At 45.4% G+C, this 16,180-nt stretch overlaps 1 protein-coding gene across 1 annotated transcript in view; it reads left to right on the plus strand.

Annotated features, from left to right (window-relative positions):
• LOC117804616 (ankyrin repeat and fibronectin type-III domain-containing protein 1-like) overlaps nt 1–13,716 on the plus strand; it is a 29,431-nt gene extending 15,715 nt beyond the window's left edge. The window contains exons 5-19 of the mRNA XM_034672932.1: nt 670–783; nt 1,101–1,198; nt 1,467–1,557; nt 2,253–2,360; nt 2,955–3,054; nt 5,039–5,168; nt 5,280–5,399; nt 5,571–5,677; nt 6,039–6,153; nt 7,591–7,757; nt 7,928–8,105; nt 8,182–8,344; nt 8,850–9,016; nt 9,476–9,680; nt 11,252–13,716. Coding sequence (XP_034528823.1) covers nt 670–783; nt 1,101–1,198; nt 1,467–1,557; nt 2,253–2,360; nt 2,955–3,054; nt 5,039–5,168; nt 5,280–5,399; nt 5,571–5,677; nt 6,039–6,153; nt 7,591–7,757; nt 7,928–8,105; nt 8,182–8,344; nt 8,850–9,016; nt 9,476–9,680; nt 11,252–11,949 — 2,561 coding nt within the window. The 3' untranslated portion in view covers nt 11,950–13,716. The remainder of the gene's footprint in view (nt 1–669; nt 784–1,100; nt 1,199–1,466; nt 1,558–2,252; nt 2,361–2,954; nt 3,055–5,038; nt 5,169–5,279; nt 5,400–5,570; nt 5,678–6,038; nt 6,154–7,590; nt 7,758–7,927; nt 8,106–8,181; nt 8,345–8,849; nt 9,017–9,475; nt 9,681–11,251) is intronic.
• The last annotated feature ends 2,464 nt before the right edge of the window (nt 13,717–16,180 follow it).

Consider the following 16,180-nt stretch of genomic DNA (forward strand, 5'->3'; position numbering starts at 1 on the left):
TTCAAGTCGATCAAGACACACAGAAGGATGTGATGGACTGCAGACTGACCCTGCAGACTGACCCTGCAGACTGACACTGCAGACTGACCCTGCAGACTGACACTGCAGACTGACCCTGCAGACTGACATTGCAGACTGACACTGCAGACTGACACTGCAGACTAGGGGTCAAAAAAGGGAAGTAGGATAAGTTATTTATAATTCAATGTTGCCTGGTAACAAATTATCCCTGACCTTGGACCGGTCCTCTCTGACTCACATTCTACAGATTAAGCTGTCTCTGGTGTGACATTTCTAAACAACATGCAAACACACACAATCAGGAAGTATTGCACATTACTCATCATGCACCAGTTCTGCAGAAAACACAACGTTAATAAGTGACAAAGATACGAACACGTTGACGCTGCAGCTTTAAAGAAACGGTGTTCAAGTTTGAATCAGACTTTAGTTTGTGTTGGTGAACGCTGCATCGTCTGCCTGAGAAGCTGAAGATGTGAGAAGGGTCAGATTATACTCTGTGCCTGTCTGAGCTGCTGATTCCTGCAGGGGAAGTATTTTCACTGATTCGTCGTGTAATCAGGTGAAGGTTAACAACAGCTACATTAGATATTTAAAGGGTAAGACCTGAACCTGAACAGCTTCCTGTTGCTTGTCTTTCCCCCACAGAGCTTCCAGGACCTCCCACTCACGTGTCCATCGTGGTGACCAGCTCATCGTCTCTGTTTCTGACCATCAAAGAGCCAGAAGGAAACGCCATGGGGCTCATCACGCGCTACAGAGGTGAGAGGGGAATTACACCGCTCTTATGTTTCAGAGATGGAACAGTGAGTAGATGGAGTCAGGTGGAGCGGGAGGTGTGCACAGAGATGTGATGGATCAATAAAGAGATAATAAAGTCAAGGTCTCACACATCAATACGGCTGCAAGGCATGAAAGCTTTATGTCCAAAGGCCTGCAATCGTTTAGCTCCCTGGTTTTTGAAGCTGCATGATCGTCGCTCTGTAGAGACAGTGTAAACACAGGAGTCCTCCTCTCCCTCCATGGAGGAGTGATGAATTCACAGAATCCTCTTCAGAGAGATTGTTTTGTGTTCTCAGTGGAGTGGAGCACCTCAGCCAACTTCAAACGCATCCTCGGCTCGGCACAAGTTACAGAGACAAAGAACCCGTCCCACAGTGTGAAGGGACTCACAGCGGTGAGTACTCACAAACACAAACACACGCAGGGAAGCATCAGGGCGGCCCGCACTGACAGTTACCTGCAGGTTTTAACGGTTTAAGGACATGCACACACACACACACACATTTACAGCTCCTCACCCCTCACTGAAGAGATCCCTCTCCGCCGCCTCACTTCACCAGATGAATTAATAATGAGAGCGGCGTGTGTTTTATTTGCCCTGGATGATTCAGGAGGTTAATGCAGGCTGATAATTTGGACGTCTGGTGCTTCTCCAACTGCAGGGAGTTCATTACTTTGTAAGAGTGAGTGCCTTCAATATGAGAGGATGGGGGCCGCCTCAGTGCTCCGCTCCAGTCAGCGCTGCCCCCTCCAGTGAGTATCCTGAACTGCACGCTTTGATGAATGTGTGTTTCATGCTTGCTACAGGCTTCATTCTTCTCCTCTCTGTGTCTGCGTAATGAAATTACTTTACTGACATGTCGCCTGATGTGAGAACGAGGGATCCACTTATGGCTGCGAGATAAAAGATGTATTCAAATATGGAGAATTAACGATGTCACTGTGAGTCAATCCGCTTTGTGCCCATGCTGCTGTGAGTTTGAATTCAGCTCATAATCTTTCTTGCATGTCATCCCCTCTCGCTGCAATGCATGCTGTTACTCTGGATTCTAAATCTGCCACAGTATGTTTCTAAAATGAGAGACGACGCCAAAAAAAAAAAACAAGAATCAGGATCCAAATATTCATCAGAAGAAAGTAGTGAAGGAGCTGATTTCAGGATGTTACAGAGTCCTTTTAGCAACACTTCTCAAACTCAACTTTATTTCTAACTTTAGAGGAGGCGTCGTTTTTTAGTAGGTCAGAGTGAATCAGCACAGAAACTCTCCCAGTCACAGCGCACAGATGGTCTCTCATGCAATCTCTCTCTCGCCTCCTAATCACCATGATAGGAAAGAAAGCAGCACTCAGACTCTTCTGCAAATGAGCTCTTGATGTCTTGAATGATTTTACCTAATTGCAGAGAAATGAAAGTGATGATTTGTTTCTCTCCGGGGTTTTTCTTCCAGGTTGGAGAGAGTGCAGCGGTGTGAAGTCACAGCTCAGGAATCACGAGGGCCTCGTGAGGAAGCTGCTGGAGGACGCACGAGAACCGACCTACAGAGGGTTCTGCATAGGTGACACTGGGACTCTTTAAAGATGGTTTTTGGGGCTTCTGGTGTCTTTATCGAGAGGATGGGACAGAGGATAGAGAAGGAAACATGGAGGAGAGGGCGGAGGGATAAAGCCTCTGTACATGGGGCGCTTTATTTAACATCTAAGCTAACCCTGCACCCATTTAAGAGGAAATAAAACTGAATGTATTCACTCTTGTTTGTCACTTCTTGTTTTTATAGTTACACATCAGCCGTTAAATGTAATCAAACAAAGTCCCAGTTTCTTCTCTGACTTCCTTTCTAAAGGCCTCTGCATACAGCATGTAAGTTCAGCTCTGAGGTCAAAGCACGCCCCCCTCAGATTGAGGCTTTAGTCCTCTCTGTGGTGGTTGCTGGACTCCTGGCTATGACCCTTCGCTGCATCACATCCCTCCTCTCTGTCCGGTCTCCCTCCAGCTGTCCTCTCTGGTTTTATTTCCTGAAGCTGGATGTGTAGATTGAAGCAGCAGTCATGTTTCATTTTCACCTTGTTGAATCTGTGTTGTGTCTCAGTGAATGCTCTCTGGCTGATAAAGTGACTCATCCGATCTGATCCTCCTCTCCTCTTCTCCACAGAGAGCTCGAAGCCCCAGAGTCCCAGCAAGCGTCTGTCAGTGTCCCGCGGCATCAAGCAACTCTTCCAGTCCGCCACCAAGTTTGTTCGTCTCCTACAGAGGTAGTGCTCCATCTGTCTCACCTGTCCGCTGCACCCTGAGGGAGCGGGGGGATTAAACGTGATGTGATTACAGCAGTGTGGACTACAAAGCACAAGTCCAAGCTCTTAACTGTCACGGTTATTGAGGAGGAACAGTAGAGACATAAAGGCAGCTCCAGATTAGAGCTGAGCGCTTTTGAACAGGACCATGTTTGAAATCAGTGGACTGAGGAAAGTGGCACGAGGCTGATCAAAGCTTCAGTGTTCAGTGGACCACACTCACCACAGCAGCTACAGGCAGACACATGGTGTTCCTGAGAGTGGAACAAATAGAACCACTGCACTGAGACCTGCTGGATTAAACAAAGAGCTGAGGGGGGGTAGCAGTAATTACTTTCTGAATGCAGACACAAACATTGTTTACATAATTTAGATTAATAGCTAGTGTTATTTAAGGCTGACTGTAAACACTGCAGTGAATATTTTTTTTTTTTTTTTTTAAAGTTATATTTTTTGGGCTTTTTGCCTTTATTTGATAGGATAGTGAAGAGAGACAGGAAATGTGGGGAGCAGAGAGGGGGGAAGACATGCAGGAAATGGTCGACCAGCCGGGAATCGAACCGGCAACCCCTGCGACGAGGACTATAGCCTCTATATGTGGGGCGCTTAGACCGCTAGGCCACCAGCACCCCATGCAGTGAATATTTTAACCTGTTTAATACTGGACTTAGGTTTGGTCTGCAGAAACCATGAGTCAGGGGTTATGTTGAGCGAATGGGAGGTTATGAGACGCTCACATCTGTGCCCGCCGCTAACTGTCATTATTTCCCCATGACCAAGACCAGCCTGAGACCACACTAACGTCTTACCCATAGACTGTATATAATGTGGACGTAGTATCCGTGACGTCACCCATCTGTTCCTGAGTGCTGTTTTGAAGCCAGTCGACGGCGGCAGCCATATTGGAAATGCTGAACTCAACCAGGCAGAGTGTGACGTAAAGAGGCGGGGTTTGAGCCTCCTAGCCAACAGCTATGTGTCCCCGCCTGTCAGTCAAGTCAGTCATGTCCTCATTTGTGCAAAAACTCGTAATCTTAATATTTTCTGAACCGTCACGTTAGAAATAAATTCACCTCCCATGAGATCAGCTTCGTAGAGCACAGCTGTTTTTTGAACCAGGCTGTAAACATGTTTATTAATGCTGCAAAGATCGGCTTTTTCCCATTCATGTCTATGTGGTTTCCTGTGTTTCTGCAGCCAGCCTCTAGTGGATTCTTGATGAATTGCAGTTTGTAACACTTCCACATCGGCTTCATCGTTTGAGACCGGAGGTTGCCGCTTGGTTTTACCACAGTGTAAACCGGCAGAGAGGGAATGAGACGGACTACTTTCTGTGGATTGATCTGATATGATGAGTGATCAGGTTGTCTCTGCCGTCACTTTTGCTGTTGAGCATAGATTAGCGATGTTATGGTCATTTGACCAAGTGGCATCCTCCAGATTTGAGGATTGATGCCAGTGTGGAAGTTCTAAAAGCTGCAGTTCCTCAAGTGTCCACTGGAGGCTGGCTCCAAAAGGACTGGAAACCACATACACACCCATTCAAAACAAGTGTTGATCTTTACAGCAGAAATAAACATGTTTACAGTCTGGTTCAAAAAATGAGCTTGATCTGAATGGCTCATTTCTCAGTACGGGGGGGATCTGATGGGGGGACGTTGTAGATATTAGCGAGGAGGCTAAAGGCCCGCCTCTTTGCCTCATGCTAGGTCGACTGTAAGTTAGCTCGAGTCAGCATCTCCAACATGGCGACTGCTGGCGGTAGGCTTCAAAACTCAGCTACAGAAACAGATGGGTGACATCACGGAGACTATGTCCATGTTTTATACATACTTTGATTTTGACCAATCAGAACCGAGTGTTAATCACAGCCTTGTTATGATATCTGGTAGATGTTGTTCAGTTACTCTCTCTTTATTCATCCCTCTCTCCCTGCTCTCCTCAGAGGTGTGTACTTGGCGACTGTGTTCTACCACAAAGAGAACATCCTGGTGACGGCTGAGGATCAGATCCCCCTGGTGGACATCCAGTGCTGCTCCACGTCCATCACACACGACTTTGCTTGGTTTGCTAAGGTGAGCGTGTTGTAGATCAGACCGGCACCTCTTCAGTTCTGATTATACATATATTAAATGATCTGGTGCGTACGCTGTGACCGTCTGAAGTTGGTGTATTTGTTCTGGTAGTTGTCGTGTGCGTGGCAGCAGGTTCCCTGGCTCCAGCAGGCCCTCTCCTCCGCTCACTCCTCCGCCTCCTCCCTCCTTCAAAACAGGCACAACATATTAAGAGCCGTCTCCCAGCTGCAGGTAGGAAGTTAAGCCTCTTACTCTGCGTGATAAGAAACACCAAAGGGTTAAATACTCTTTTAATTAACATGTAATATTCTTTCTCCCTCCCAGGAGGAGACGTGTTTCTGTTCTTTCTAATCCTTCATGATTTCATATTTGTTCCTCTGTGTTCCTGTCTGCTCTCTGCAGTCCTCTCTGGGAACCATGGACCTGGGCCAGGTGTACTACGAACCTCTGAAAGACCGGCAGGGGAACGTGTTACTTGTGACTCTGAGGGAGTTCCCACATCCTCCTGGGTGAGACGGAGTCTTTTATTTTATTCAGACGGATGTTTCATCCTCAAACAAAGAAAAGAACAAATGAGGCTTTGACCTCCATCCTGTGATTGAAGGACAGCTCCTCTCTGAACTCCACGTCTCAAATGTTTCACTGAAACAAACCTTTTAAATTCAACTACACTGAGTTTCTATCCGTCTGCATGACTCCATTAATCTCTGTCACTCTCAGGAGAGATGAAAAACCTAATCAGGCGTCAGGCTGAGCAAACATTCACAGTGATGCTTTCAGGACGAGCAGTCCGTCTTTGTTTCTGTGTTTGATGAACTCTGTTTAATAACTGTGAACTGTTTCATTCTTCACATTTTCACGCCCCTGCAGTCCTCCTGACCCGCCGCTCCACTGGCTGCCTCTGGCCCGCCTGGAGAAGAACCGCAGCAGGACTCCTCTGCTGCCGGAGCCCACCGCCATGGACATGCTGAGCGAGCAGCTCAAGGTGAAGCTGACAGACACAGAAAAAGTCACCTAACAGAACTTACCTCACAATGAGCTGATGGAAAATCTGTGTGCAGACAGATCAAGAGCTCAGTCAGGAGGAGAGTGCACAGCTCAGCTCTGTGCAGCAGAGAGAGGAGATGCTGACAGCTCAGCTTTGCAACCAGACGCAAAACAAGAGCAGACTGCACAGAGCTGCAGAACTCTAGAGCCTGAATATCATGAGTGTAGCATGAAGGAGCAAAATGATGCATAGCTCTCGGTGCTATAAGCGGTCCCTATCCAGTCTTAGTGGATTCTCTCCTCTGTGCACTGACCTTTCTTTCTTTATAACTTTATTTATGTCGTTTTATAACAAACAATACAGAAAACATAAGACAGGTGGGGTCATCATGAGTGAGGTAAAATGTTTGACATGACATACCATAATAAGGGAAGTATATTAATAAATAAAGTAAAATAAAAGATAAAATGAAATAAAATATAATTAATTAAATCAGATAAATAGAATGAATATAACACAATTATATTAAATTAAATTAATAAATACAATAAAATAAAACAAAATCAATTGAATAAAAGTAATTCAATACAATTAAATTAAATTAATAGAATTTAAAAATATATATCAATTTTTAAAAAAATGACTAGATCCTTAATATCCAATCATTTATTTAATTCTTTAATAATGATAATAATAATAACTCATTTATATAGCGCCTTTCAAGAAACCCAAGGTGGCTTCACAGGGTCAGGTAGGGGGTCTGGGGGGTAGGTGGGGGAAGGCCTTGAGGAAAAGGTGCGTTTTAGTTTTGACTGCTTCTTTAAAACCGTCCAGGGTCGGGGCGCTGCGGATGTCAGGAGGGAGAGAGTTCCACAGAGTAGGGACTGCCACACTGAAGGCTCTGTCCCCGAAAGTCCACAGCTTAGTCAGGGGGATGGAGAGGAGACCCAGGTCTGAAGACCTTAGGGTCCAGGATGGAGTGTGTTGGTGGAGGAGGTCAGCCAGGTATTGGGGGGGCGAGGGCATGCAGGGATTTGTAGGTGAGGAGGAGGTCCTGTTAATTCAAGAGAGTCCACAGGAGAAAGAAAGTACAGCAGAATACATGAAAATATCGACGTCATCGCAGGTTCAGATACGTTTTTTCAATATTTTTTCCCCTTTTTTTGTTGCTATAAAGAAAGTATTTCCATTCAGTGGTTATTGGGGATTCTTGATTCAGCCGTTTCCTAGTGAAGGCTTCTCTTCCACCTGCTGACAGTATTTATAATAAATATCTGTCCTGCCTTTGTAGCCCAGTTGGCACATTTCTACTCTGACCTTTCTGATTTGATTATTCAGCTTTCTTTTCCTCTTCAGTCAGAAAATAACTTCACATGAATTCAGCCACCACCTGAAGCTCACCTGCAGTGTTCCTGTCTGTCTCTGTGTCTGCAGGAGAGACTGTCCTTCCACAGGCACAGCACTCAGTGGGCTCAGCCGGGTCTGTACGTGGGCATCCTGAAACTGTGGAGCTCGGTCGAGCAGATCCGGGTCCTGGTTCCTCAGAGGCTCCCCAATCTGCTTTGCCACACTCGAGTCCGACACAACGCCCACGTCACCAGGTAACACGGGGGACACAGAGAGGCTGAGATCTCCTGTCAGCTGATATAATGTCAGAACAGAGTCAGAAGATTCATTAAAAAAGAACATTAGATTATCTGTTGTGTCTCAGGACTCGTATCTTAGAGTATCCATGCTCAGTGTGTCGTCTTGTTTTTGGTTTCCCTCACAGAGAGGAGTGGGAATGGCTCCAGAGTCATGTTTACACTACAACCAACGACAGCGCTCAGAGCCTGCTGGGCGGCGAGGACGAGAGCCTGATGGAGAGCAGCGTGCTGGCAGAGTTCATCATGTCCGTGAGAGCCGCCGCCACACATCTGCTGACGAAGCTCAACATCCCCCTCTACAGGGTAACACACAAACTGCCTCCTTTACACACACTCTGAAGGTGTATATGTTATATTTATGTGTGTGTGTGTGTTCCAGGCGTATCAGTACGGCGTGTACACCCGGGAGCTGCTGCAGTTTGGAGACAAGGTGTCCATGATCCTGCTGCTCCCTCCCAGCGAGGACTTCAGCTCCAGTTACTGGCCTCTGGTGGGGACGAAGGAGCCGGGGCTCACCATGCCTCTGCAGATCTTCGAGCTGGGTGTGTGGAGGACTGAGTCTGCATGAACACAGGATCTGTTTAGTAACGCTGTAGAGCCTCAGTGTTTATGAGACCTGCTGAGAGAGAGCTGAGTAAAGACAGTGAGGACCTGAGGTCAGATTAACACCTGACTGCGTTACTTTAATTAAACTCAGCGTGAAGTCGAGGAGCTCTTTGAATTTAAGAGAGGACGTTAAGAACAGAGGGAACATATTTTATACGTCTCTCTAAAAGCAAACCTGTTTCATCTTCAAAGCAGCTCAGAGGGGAAATAAAATGACCCCGAATATAACCGTGAAAGCATTTCATCCATCACAGGTATCAGGTGAGGGTGTAATATGTGTAAAACACACCGAGGAGCATTTTCTCCTCTTCATGGACACGATTACGTCTTTGATCTGCGTTCATCTTCGCGTTAGGGTTTGTTTTCTCCTCTAATTTAAATCCTCCGTGGTTTCACTCGCTCTGATAATGAGATCTGTTTTCCTCGCCGCTCTGTTCTCAGTTCACTTCTGGACCTACGAGCGGGACTTCCTGTCCCAGTACTGCCAGGCCTGGGTGAGGCTGGAGCTGGACACTCACCTGGCCCAGCAGGCTCTGAGGGAGGCGCTCGACACCAAGGAGGTGCAGGAAGCCCGAGAGCGCCTGAACCACATCACAGAGTTCTCTCAGGTGAGATGGAGACGAGACTGAAGCACACTCTGGCTCTGCATCCTCTCTTTGTTAGCTCTTCTCTCCCTGCACCTTTAAAGACTTTAATGAAGGAATAAGACTTTGGATCAGCTCTCTGTTGATCCTGATGCTCGCTGCGACTCCTGCTGCTTCGTATTCCTTTAATACGTCTTTGTTGCGATGACGACTCTCAGGTGTTTTAAAGATTTGTTGAGTTAAAGCTTGAGGACTTCTCTCCTCCTCTCTGAAAACTTGCAGCTCATGTTTTGTAAATTACAATCCAGTTCTCCTCTGAAACAGAGAAAAACATCCACATCGGCGACGCCATGTTTGCTCTCTTGTCAGCTTGTTGCGTCTGCGCTTGTTCTTCTCCTCTGCATCCTGCATCTCCATCAGAAAACAGAACCTGAACCTGATTTCAGTCTCACCGTGTCGTCCTCTGCCCTCGTGTGTCCGTAGCGTCTGGACCTGCTGTGGAGGGACGCGCGGTGGATCATGGACTGTCTGCAGTGCGTGCGATCGAAGCAGTGGGTGGGGGCGGTCCCTCTGGGTCTGGTGATGGGAGGAGACCCGCCCGCTCGTCCTGACGGCGAAGAGGAGGAGGACAGTTTGACCGCCAGGCTGACGTGGCCTCAACGGATACAAGCTCAGAGAGCAGCTTCAGGTAAAAGACGGACTCATCTCCAACCCCCAAAAACTGCACCAAAGTGAAGCCAAAATACCCCAAAACATGTGCTGACATGTTTCACATTTGAAGCCAGAACCTGAGCTGTAAAGATCCTCGACAGGGACAGGATCCTGTAACCACACTGAGACATATTTAACTCAGCTGCAGGTTTAACCTCTGCAGATATTAACCCTTTAAACCTGCAGAACTACATCAAGAATCTTGTGCACATCCCTCTTGAATATATCATGCATCCTCTAAGGCAGGGGTGTCAAAATCAGTTCAGTTCAGGGACCACATAAAGCCCAATTTGATCTCAAGTGGGCCGGACCAGTAAAATCATAACATAATAACCTATAAAGAAGGACAACTCAAAATGTTTCCCTTTCTTTTAGTGCAAAAAAAGTAATGTTAACAGCAAAAGAACAGATAGATTATAATAATGAAGAAGGTAAAGTTGACTTGTATTGACCCCGCTGCTCCAGCATGAACAGTTTGGTTGCTTGTCCATGTTGCATGCAGGGGTTTAGTGCTAGTGCTTGTAGTGACTGAGCGCACCTATGACGTATGCACATGTATGGTAAGCACGCGCACAATAGATGGGTCCACCGCTCCTGCTGATACAAGTCTACATATGTAAAAAGTTTAGTGTTGGATCTTGAAGTGCTCTAAAAAGTCCATGAATTTTCACTGGATTATGCAAACTGCACATATTCTCAGGTGCGCTCTATCAACACTATGATTGTATGCGACCCCCAGAGGACAAATCTGAAATAGCAGCTACTTTTATTGAAAAGTTATAGCTAATGTCTCCTCTGTCATTTTTTCACTTTGGGAAGTCATCCATGGGCTGGATTGGAACCTCCGGCGGGCCGGCTTTGGCCCGAGGGCCGAATGTTTGTCACCCCTGCTCTAAGGAGTTACAGTGAACTACATTTAAAACATCACAGCAAAGAGTCAGCTGAAAGGCTAGTTAACAGCTGTTCAGAGCAAAGACTGTAACTGACAAGAGGCTGAGATAGCATGGGGAGTTTTCGTCTTAAAACTCTTGATTTTGGTGTTTCATTCATCGCCATCTTGTTTATTTTGTAGCCTAAAGTGGCCGTGATTGGACGATAGGAGGATTAGCATCACTACGTTTCTCTCCTGTTGGCAGCTAAAGTTAACCTCCCTGTATCGTCTGTTTGTCTCTGCATGAGAGTAATTTACTAAATTAATGTTTTATTCAGGAAAACTTGTAACCATTGATCCTCAGAAAACTGCTCCCCCTGCTGGACACGAGAAAGACTGCAGGTTTAAGAAACTCCTGCTTGGGGGCTTTAATGTTTATCATCTTCAGCATGTTCAGATCAGAAGATATAAAACTTTATTGACTCAAAACAAAGACAACAAAGAAACAGCTGATCGTGGTGTTGCATACTGAAGCTTTAATATGACTGTTCCTAAAGATGAGTTTGTTTCTGTGATTCTGAGGATCAGGATCGTCTGCAGCTCCCTTCATCTCTAATGAGGCTTTGATTTAAAGATCAACACGACTTGATTAATTTGATGTTTGATTTCTTCTTCAGAGAGCTCAGTCAGCGCGACGCCTCCTAACGTGGTCACGGCCGAGGTCTCTGCTCCCTCAGGCGTCACGTCCGTCCCTGAGGAGGCGGCCCTGGTGTCCTCTGAGGGCGTGGCGAAGGGAGGATACCCTGTAGACATCACGTCTCAGTCCACCATGGACCTGACGAGCATCGGGCAGACGGACTTGGAGTGTGCGAGCGCTCTGATTGAATCAGGACTAGAGCCGGCGGCGGTGGCCCAGTTAGACGTGGGCTTCACGGTGCTGGACTCACAGGTGTCCTGTGAGGAGGAGGTCTTCCCTCCCAGCATCACCGAGGTGATCCGGCCCATGGAGATGGCAGAGCTGGTGGACATTATACCCACGCTGAGTCTGATCGAGGAGGAGACCCCGAGCGGGCCGGCCTCCCCCTCAGTCATGGACATGCTGGAGAGCTTCGGGTTGGGGATCGGAGAGAACCACACCTTCTTTGACCTGGACAGCTCAAACCTGGTCCACGGAGCTGGGTTTCAGGACTGTAACAGCACCAGCAGCGTTACGGCACACTGTGAGAACGCTGTGTTTGCAGGGTCAGACCGGTCCACCTCTCAGATCGGAGCCGGCAACGCTCCTGCAGAGAGCTCAGAGACTCACAGCAAGGCAGCCAGCTTTCCTGTGAGGAACCAGGTGGAGTGGGAGAGACCCTCTAACAGCTCGTCCTGATGTTCTCTCGGGAACCGGACTACTTCTTAAAACAGTCGACCAATCAGCAGCCTGTAGCATCTCTCTCTGTCCATCAGAGCTCACCTGAGCAGCAGGAACCAGGAAAGGAGAGGGAACGTCGAGGTCAAACTAAAACCTGCTTCATGTGACAGAAAACAAACTCAAGACTTCTTCTTCATGTTTCTGTTTGACGGTCGGTCTGTTAGAGCGCCCCCCTGTGGAGGATCACGGTACAACAGTTTATGAATAAAGTATCATCAGTCGCTACGACACACAGCTCAGAGCTCAGAGCAGGTAAACTGAAGCATCAGGTGAACTCAGCTCGGTCACATTCAGAGTTTGTTCTGTGGATATAAAAACAGCACTCAGACCAAAACAGGGACGAGATTTAAAATCGACTTTTTAATGGTTCTCTACCTGAAATCTGTGTCCCTGTCTACAAACCCCCTGAAAAGTCAAAGAATCCATTCTGCCCCTGTTCTGATTTCTCCACCTTTCTGTAAATGTGTGCTGAAACCAGCCGTTTCAGTTTTCAGTGTTTTTCATACGTCACAACGCCATCCGGTCTGTAACAGGAAGTCAGAGCTCGGAGCTTGTTCAGCCCATAGACTGTATAAAATACAACTCAACCCCTCCTCCGTTTTCATTCCCTGCACACATGTGTGCTAACAAGGAGCTTAGGAGGGAGGCATGCTAGTTGTAGGCTCTCTTAATAAACACAAAGGTCGGTTTGACTCCCCACGTCTGCAGATTTGAAGATCTAGTGGATGATTTTTATTTATCATGGAAAAGTGCTAGCGCTAGTTAGCATAGCCACATAGCTACATGTTGGTAGCTGTGTACCAAGACACACGTCGACATACTGACAAATAAAACAACAAGAAACACTAAATCTGTGACCAATGGTTCAGAAAGGTCCTGCTGCAGGCGCCTCTCCGTCAGGATCAGATTCTGGATCAGATTAAGAGGGTTGAAGTAACGCGGGTCTGTGAGCAGCCGTGTATATTCAGCCGACATGTAAACATTAGATCAACGTGCTGGACAGCTGAGGCCACACCCACTTCCTGAGGGGGCGTGGTCAGAGAGCTCATTCTCATTCGTAGCCTGTTCTGAGCAGGGCTGAAAAAGAGGGTTTTTCAGGCAGACCAAAATCTGATTTCAAAGTGTTTTTTTGAGCATAAACTTTAAAGACATGTTTTGGGGACCTCTTAGACCAATATATGTTGATGAAAAAGAGTGTAATATGTCACCTTTAAAATCCTGTTCAGCTGAAACCTGAATATAAACGAAATACACACATTTAAATATTTAAAGACAAACGTTTTTGCTCAAAAGATCCCTCACAGAGCAGCCCTTTGTTAGACTACTGAAGAGTTTCTCTTATTCTCCTCCTGATTTGGCTCCCACAGAGATATCATCTTTATTTACCTTTACCTCCTTCATCCACTCGGAGCCAACAACAGTCTGAGGCACAGCCGGTCAATAACAGAGACGAGGAGTCGTGCAGACTGGATGAAGAGTTTGTGATTATCCGTCTGAGCTCTGAAGACTGAAGTGACTGAGTTTTAATCTTGTGTAACTTGTGTCAAAGTTTAAAGTTTATCCTATTTGAACGTAAACGATGGAAGTATTTAAGATGATGAAGATATTCAAACATGAACGTGTTGAAAACCACTTTTTAAGGTCTTTATTTAATGAAGTGTTCAGAGGTTTAAACTGCTGTGACAGGTGTTGAGATCTTATTAAACTGTACCTTACACACTCTGATTTATCATCCTGTGTTTTATTTAAAGCTCCTGTGAGGAGATCTGTTTGTGTGTGGACTTTGGTGCCCCCTGTGGACGAAGTGAAACCTCGTCTCTGTCCTGGTTTTTGTGGATGACGTCCTCTCAGGGCTGTGTGGGCTGTACAGACCGAGCTTTAGACTCTTCAGCTGCAGGATGAAAACACTGTTCTATACTTTGATGATCTCTAAATCTACAGTTCACTGTTTCTTCAAGTAGAGTCTAATCAACATGTTTAATGAAAGGATGAATGTTTCATATTAAAGTAGAGGAGCAACATTTTAACCGTCATAATGTGAGATTGTGAAGATCAAATCAGGAACAAACAACCCCTTCTTAAGGAGATACCAAACCCCCAACACGGTCTCAGCAGTTGAACCTGAACAGGGATCCTGTCTTTCCCTCTCTCTCCTCTCTCTGCCTGTCTCTCACTTTAACTCTTCCTGTCCCATTAAAGTTACTAACCATAGACCTTTCTGGAGTCCCTGAGCTCCCTTGTCTCGTAGGTTCCTCTGGAGCAAGACATGATGAGGTAACAACCAGCAGCTCTGAGGTTTCAAAGCTTCGTTAAAGAGACTAAAGTGAAGTCTGTGGTTCCTGCTCAGGTTTGGGTCTCCTCCACGCTCAGCTTACTTTCACATTGGAGGAAATATCTCGGTAAAAACTTCTCAGACAAAGATGAAGTGTTGAAGCGTTGTAATTCTAAATCTTTGTCTCAGGGACCCAAGGTGCCGTTCCAAAATCCTCAACTTTGATTGGCTATTCATCTTGTTGGAGGCGGGACTTAAATTAACATTTGGGCTATAGTGCAGCTAAAAACTGCGAATGAAAACATGGAGGTGGGATCCTGTCTTTCCCTCTCTCTCCTCTCTCTGCCTGTCTCTCACTTTAACTCTTCCTGTCCCATTTAAGTTCCTAACCATAGACCTTTCTGGAGTCCCTGAGCTCCCTTGTCTCGTAGGTTCCTCTGGATCTCTGCTGCTGTGGACGTGGTCCAGACTCCAGCTGCTACAACTACTACTATCCGTCTCCCCACTATCATCTCTCTCTCTCTTCATCTCCCTCTATCCCTCTCTCCAACACGGCCTCAGCAGATGTGTGTCTAACATGAGTCTGGTCCTGCTGGAGGTTTCTGCCTGTTAAAGGAAGTTTGTCCTTGCCACTGTAACTTGCTAAATGCTGCAAAGTGCTCTGCTCATGGTGGATTAAGATGAGATCAGACTGAGTCCTGTCTGGAAGATGGAACTGGATCTGACCTGGTCTTGATGTTGGGTCTTTGTTAGTAATAGAACATAGAGGACGGTCTAGACCGGCTCTGTTTGGAAAGAGTCTGAGGAGAACATGTGTTGGTATTTGGTGCTTTATAAATAAATATTGATTGACTGAGAATAAAAGGCAGATGACAATAACTCTGGTCTCACGTTGAACATATGAACTCAGTAAGAAGATAGTAAGTCATGTAATATGATCATGAAAGCTGATAAATGTAAAGAAACTAGTGTTTCTAAAGCTTTCACATCAGTAAGGTAAAATAAAGATATGTCTATGATGTAACCTTCTTAATTTGGAGGTGTTATAGTAAGAAAAGACTCCAGTGCATTACAGGTATCTGATATCAACACTCAGTAAGACAGTCCTTAATTTTGTGGATTCAACTTCCTGAAAGTCCTATAAAAATAAAGACAAGTAGAAAGTCTCTTTAATATTATTCATGAACCTGAAGTAGAGACATTTCCAGAGTCAGTGACCATGGTGACCTTCTTTATGAGCTCTTTAACATGAAACTCAGTCCTCCATATTAACTGCCTTTACTGTATGGTTGTAGTTTCTCAAAGCGTCCACCAGGGGGAGCAGTTCATGTTCAGTTATTACAGTAAGAACTTATTTAACCCTCATGTTATGTTGCGGGTCAAATTGACCCATTTTAAAGTTTAAAAATCTAAAAAGAAATTGTTAATAAAAAAATAAAATGTAAAATTAAAATTAAAAAAATCTAAGTAATTTAAAACTACTGTATTTATATTTAGGTCTTTCCAATGTACATTAAAAAAAAGTTTTAACATGAATTTTAATAAAAAAACTGAGTGAGTGATCCTCATTGAACCGTGATCTGTGAGGATTAAAAAAACACCAATGCACTAAATATTGATTTAAATGGTTAGTAATGGAGTTAATAATGAGATTAAAAGAGTGTTTATTGGGATTTTTTGGGATGTTCTGACAGTTTTAGATTAAATTAAATATTTAATATTAATTAATTAAATATGCCCCGGGTCAAATTGACCCAGGAACATTATTAATGCTCCTGAGAAACAAACATAACAGGAGGGTGAATCAGTTAAAGTGAAATAGACGTGTCCAGATAGAATTTCTTCAACATTTAAGACTCTTAATATAATTAAATTATCTTTATGTTGTTTATTATAAAGGGTGACCTGATGACGTCC

The sequence above is a fragment of the Notolabrus celidotus genome, chromosome 20 (genome assembly GCF_009762535.1).
Source record: "Notolabrus celidotus isolate fNotCel1 chromosome 20, fNotCel1.pri, whole genome shotgun sequence".
Taxonomy (NCBI): Eukaryota; Metazoa; Chordata; class Actinopteri; order Labriformes; family Labridae; genus Notolabrus; species Notolabrus celidotus.